At 40.4% G+C, this 6,202-nt stretch overlaps 1 protein-coding gene across 1 annotated transcript; it reads left to right on the top strand.

The window, feature by feature from the left end:
• The first annotated feature begins 1,531 nt into the window (after positions 1 to 1,531).
• LOC102483948 (non-histone chromosomal protein HMG-17) lies at positions 1,532 to 1,792 on the top strand. Its single transcript, XM_006156710.1, has one exon. It carries the CDS (start codon positions 1,532 to 1,534, stop codon positions 1,790 to 1,792), a length of 261 nt encoding a protein of 86 aa, XP_006156772.1.
• Positions 1,793 to 6,202: the final 4,410 nt, after the last annotated feature.

Genomic DNA, 6,202 nt, shown 5'->3' with positions numbered 1-6,202 from the left:
TGGCACATCATGTGGTCCGTTTCACTACAGAAAATGTGGAGTTCAGAAGCAGAAGCTCCACGAATGTCACATTGAGCTAACTGATTTACATTTTTATATATTGGATTTTATTTGTTAGACTTCTAGGCTGGTCTTATAGCTGATTCATAAATGCATGCCGGTGTTGGACTTAATTTAGTTCCCTAAAACTAAATATTATTGTGACTTCCATACAAATACAAAAGACAAAGAATGAAATATATATTCAATGTTAGTATTTAGTAGGACAGATAGACCTGTCAGAAAGTAAGGGAGGAAAAAAGTGGCTATAGAACTATATTTATAATGGATGGGAACAAATGCTTAACCTTCCTAATGGCTGTAAGAGATAATGGGGGTAGTACCAGCTAGGTGTTTCCTTCTGTCCCTACATGTCATTTACTAATTCTGTTTACCCATGCATTGTTAAGTAGGTCATTTGTGTTCAGATTTGGTATCTAACGTTTGGAAGAATTTCCTGAACTTAGAGAGTATCAAGACAAAGAAGTGGAAACTGTGATTCAATCCATTAATATACCTTGGTTTAAAAGAGGTGTTGAAACATATTGTTGACAAATTTGGCCAAAATAGTTATTTCTCAACCTTGTCTGCACCTTAGAATCATGCAGGAAAATTTAATTAATACTGATCCGCAGGCCACAGACATGACTAATCAGAAATACATCTCTACAGGCAGGATGCAGGCATCAATATTTTTATAAGAAATCAGACAATTTCAATGTATAATTAAGTTTAGAAACTACTGATGTAAATAATAGCAAAAAAGGGTCACATCTGACAATTCCATTTGCAGAGATATTTATGAGTATTTACAACAATTTAAAAGTAAAACCTTACAGCTGAGGAGGTGGGGGTATAGGCGGAATTTTTCAAACTCATTATAACTATTTACATAGAGGTAATGGGGCTTTATTTTTTAAAAAATTTGAGGGGTCAGCAGGTGGCATAGTGGTTAAGGCACTGGAATCTCATGTGGCCAATCACAGTTCAAGTCTCAGACATAGTGGCTTCAAAATCACGTTGGCATGTATGTGTGTGCCGCAAATCCTAAGGAAAATGGGGGAGAAGGGATTGTGGCATGGCCATCCCTCCCTGGGGAGGAGATGGTTTTTCATTTTCCCTCTCTCTCCCCTCTCTCTCTCTCTCTCTGGTAAGTGTATATACCCTATAGCAAAAACCTTTAAAAAATAAAAAATTTGAAAAAGCTTAAAGTAAACCAGTGTGAAATTTTTCTATACTAAGAATCTTGTCATTTTAGTTCATTTGTTTCTGGAGTCATCAATAAAAAGATTCCAGAAATATGTTTTTATTCTTTTGTAGGAATCAGTAAACCAAAGACAATCACTAGAATGGTCTGGAACATGGAATCAACAGAAATAGAGATGTCAGGGAACAGTGTGAAGAAGAGGCGAGAGCGACCCCCAAACCATCCAAAGCCTGAGCGCCGCTGCATCCCCGTGCCCAGTGTCTACGTTCCGCCATCATCGCCACCATGCCCAGGAGAAAGGCTGAAGGAGATAAGGCCAAGGTGAAGGACAAACCATGGAGAAGATCTGCAAGGTTGTCTGCAAAACCTGCTCCTCCAAAGCCAGAGCCCAAGCCTAAGACGGCCCCTGTAAAGCAGGGAGAGAAGGTACCCACAGGCAAAGAGGGAAAAGCTGATGCTGGCGAGGATGGAAGTAACCCTGCAGAGAATGGAGATGCCAACACAGACCAGGCACCGAAAGCTGTAGGTGCTGGAGATGCCAAGTGAAGTGTGTGCATTTTCGATAACTGTACTTCTGGTGACTGCACAGTTTGAAATACAGCTTTTTATCAAGTTTTAGAAAACTGCAGAATTTTGTTTTACCATTTTTTTAAAGCTATGTTGTTAGCACACAGAACACTTGATTGTTGTTTTATTGGGAAGGGGCATTTGTCACTAATAGAATGTCTCTGAAGCTGGATTGATTTGGACAACATCTTTCCCTTCTAGTTTTGAGAGACTCCTCTTGGCTCCCGAGAGGAGGGATTCCCTGACACACAGCCACCTTGGTACAGATGCCTGGTGCTCTGGAAAACTCAACATCTGCTTTTATGTCCTCTCCCTCTCTGCCTTCAGCATAGACTTACCTCCCTTAAACCAGAGACCTGTGGGACCTGACCACAGGAAATTGGTTATATATACCAGTGTATCAGGCAACCTGGACTTCCCAATGGCATTGAGATGGCATCCTTCAAAGGAGCAGCACGTCCTTTTCCATGTTCTTGGGTCTTCAGGTTGATAATTCTGCCATTTTCATTTCCTGAAAGTCAGGGTCGGCTTGTGAAAAGCTGTTAAACAACATGCTAAATGTGAAATGTCAACCCTCACTCTAAACTTTTCCTGTTCAGAGCATCAGATGAAGACTTCATTGGGTTTTATAGTGGCTTTCTGATTCTGGTAGTCCACTGAAGAAGCGAGTTTGAAAGTTGTTGTATACTGTTAACGATTGTCTGCCCATGTCCTGCCTGAGATACCATGATTGTTAATGAAAAGTATCTTTAATAAAGCTGGATACAGTTTGGCTTGGAAAAAAAAAAAAAGAAATAGAGATGTCAGAAGCCATAAAACAAATATATCTTACATCTTTTTCTTGGTCTTCAGGTATAAAGAATACTTATCCCCTCTATTCCATCTTAAGTCAATCAGTAGGAAATGGAGGGATGCTTTATCATTAATTTTTTTTAAATTCTTTTTTATTATCTTTTTTTTTTTTCAATTTGACCAGAGAGAGATAGATAAAGAGAGAGGGAGAATGTAAGCGGCCAAGTCTGGGACCCACACTGTGGTTGGCCATGTGGGAGACCAGCGCCCTTTACCACCACACCACTTGCCAAACCCCACTTCATCATTAATTTTGACAGAAAAATGGCATTGCTGAGAAATAATAAGAAAATAGTGTCTATATTACAAATCTTCTGTATTTCTCAACATTGATAAAGCAGAGTGGAATGTCCCCAATATATTTATGAAAATACGTTTAGAATCAATCAGAAATTTTTTTTTTGAGAGGTTTTCGCTATAGGGCGCGTGTGCTTGCCAGACAGACAGAAAGAGACAGAGAGACAGGAAGTGAGAAATCACCCCCCAGGGGGATGGCCACGCTGCAATCCCTTCTCCTCCATTCTCCTCTCAGGATCATGGGCACGCACGCACACGTGCCTGGCGTGAATTTTAAGCCACTGGGTCCGGGACACGAATCATGGTTGGCTACATGGGAGTCCAGCAACATAGGCATTATGCTAACTGCTGGTCCCTCAATCAGAATTATTTTTTAAAGAGCTAATCAGCTTTGACATAATTTCCAGTGAATTCTAAGATATTAATTAGTACCATCTGTTAATCAATTCTATGACTTCTTTTTTTTTCTCAACATTTCAAAAGCTTCAAAGAGTTTGGAAATAATGAAAGTATTTTTATATTTGCTCCACCCCTCACCTTTTCTTTCATATTTTTTAAGAAAGCAGAGTAGAATATACTACATCTAAGAGCAGCGCTAGTGAACAATTGTTTATTTATTTATTTATTTATTGGAGAGGTTTTTTCGCTATAGGGCGTGCGCTCACCAGACAGAGAGAGACATAGAGATAGAAAGCAAGAAATCACCCCCCCCCCGGGGGTATGGTCACGCTGCAATCCCTTCTCCTCCATTCTCCTCTTGGGATCTTGGGCACGCATGCACATGCGCCTGGCGTGAGTTTTAAGCTGTCGGGTCCGGGACGTGAACTGTGTTCGACTACGTGGGAGTCCAGCGACATAGCCATTACGCTAACTGCTGGTTCCCACTAGTGAACAATTGTATAGAGTAATTTTAACTCAGTAGCTGCTTCTTTCTCAGTCATAGGAGACAGTCCTTAGTTAATCAGCCTGTAACACAGGAGTTCCCCTACCAGGGACAACTATCTATTTTTTAATTGTTATTATTATTTTGTTTTCTTCCTATGATGTTTGACCCCAGATTTTCAACCATCCATCCTGAGAATACTATTGTGGTGTTCTGTCTCTTTAGCCAGGATTCTATGTTCCTACTGAAAAGGAAAACATGATGATACCAGAGATCTTCAAAAAGTTCACAGGAAGGCCACCTGGTGGTTAAGGTGGCTGGATCCCACATGGCCAAATGCATGGTTTGAATCCTGGACACAGCAGTTTGTAGAACATGAGTGCCCCCACCCTGCAAGGAGAAATGAAGGGTAAGGGGTTATCGTGTGACCATACCCCAGGAGGGTGCTTTCTCTCTTTCCTTTTCTCTCTGTCTTTCTCCAGCAAACACACAGACCCTCTAGAAAGATTAAAGGAAAAAAAAAGGTTGGGAACCAGCAATTAGTGTAGTGAATATGTCGCTGGACTCCCACGTAGTCGACCGCGGTTCATGTCCCGGACCCGGTGGCTTAAAACTCACGCCAGGAGCATGTGCGTGCATGCCCAAAATCTCGAGAGGAGAATGGAGGAGAAGGGATTGCGGCATGACCATCCCCCCTGGGGGGGTGATTTCTCGCTTTCTGTCTCTATCTCTCTCTGTCTGTCTGATGAGCCCACGTGCCCTATAGAGAAAAAACTCTCCAAAAAAAAAAAAAGGTTAAAAAATTCATGGAAAATGCATATCATGAAAAAAACTATGTGTGTATTTCCATTTTTTTTTGCACCAGAACAAACTCATATTTTGAGTCAATGTTTTTTAAAAAATATTTTGAAATTCTCTTGCCCATCTAGGTAATCCTTAAAACTTGAGTACCCCTAAGATTATTTTGGATGACTTATCACTTACTATTACTAAAAATAACCCAACTTTCTCATGCAGAATGAACAATGCCTGTGAGAAGCTTTCTTAAGGAAAGATGTTTGGGCATATTAAGTTTTCAACTACTCCCTATGATATCTTCTTAGACATTTCTAATTCAGATTCTGCAAACAGCACAGTTTGTGAAACATAGGCTAGATGTCTCCAGGGCAGAGTGTTTTTATAACAGACTAACTATACCAAGAAGAGTGATTTTAATTAGTTATTCATTTAAAAAATAAGAAAGATAAAGAAATACCTAATAAAAGCATACCCTTAAGAAAGGTTGTGTAAATTCTATAGGAGTGAATTACACATAGATTCTTTCTTAACATCGTTTATCATCTGATAGAGAATGGAAAACAATTATGAAAAAATGACTTGAAGAAAAATATCAAATGTCCCACAAGAGAGGTACAGGAAGCATGCCTCACATATTCTGTGCTAGCAAAGGAATGAAATCAGAACAATATTTTAAGAAATAGTATTAACTGAACTCTCCCTGACATACTTCAACATGGACAGAAAGCATGTTAGGTAGAGATAGCTACGAAGGTACGAGGCTAGAAAGTGAGACTTACGCATGGGAGAGTAGAGCATCTTATATTAAGGTTGAGAGTAGAATGGGAATAGATGGGGAAAGGCAAGAAAGGGTTAAATCAGTTTAGGTGTTAGCTTACTAGCTGGTTATTTAATGATAATTAGGTATAAATAATCATCTTTGTGTTGCCAGATGACTATCCAGGTTTTCTTTTTCTTTTTTTTTTTTTTTAAAGAGGTTTCTGCTATAGGGCACGTGCGCTCGCCCGAGAGACAGAAAGCGAGAAATCACCCCCCAGGGGGGATGGTCATACCGCAATCCCTTCTCCTCCATTCTCCTCTAGGGATCTTGGGCACGCACGCACACGCGCCCAGCGTGAGTTTTAAGCCACCAGGTCCGGGATGCAAACCGTGGTCAACTATGTGGGAGTCCAGCGACATAGCCATTACGCTAACTGCTGGTCCCGCTATCCAGATTTTTGGTGTTTCCAGGAAAGAATTGAATGGAACATGTCTATGAAAAAAAAAATCATAAAGGATAGCTTCTTAAGTAAAAGTAAAAGTGCACTCCTGAGAGATAGGAATGGCTTGATCACGAGAGAGAAAGAGTGGCTGAAGGGCCCTGCTAATGCTTTCATGGGTTTTTATAATTTCTTAACCAGGTTGTGCTGGTTGATCATTGGCTGGGCCCCCTAATTGCTTTCATCCCATTGGCTGTATATCAGATATAACTAGACCCACTGATACATCTCATAGCTATATCAAAGGTGGTTGGGCCCACTAATTTAACTCATGGGCTATCAGCTTGACATTCCCCACTG

Source organism: Tupaia chinensis, unplaced genomic scaffold (assembly GCF_000334495.1).
Source record: "Tupaia chinensis unplaced genomic scaffold, TupChi_1.0 Scaffold000515_1, whole genome shotgun sequence".
Taxonomy (NCBI): Eukaryota; Metazoa; Chordata; class Mammalia; order Scandentia; family Tupaiidae; genus Tupaia; species Tupaia belangeri.
The sequence above is the reverse complement of the archived record's forward strand: the minus strand, read 5'-3'. Positions and strand labels throughout refer to the sequence as shown.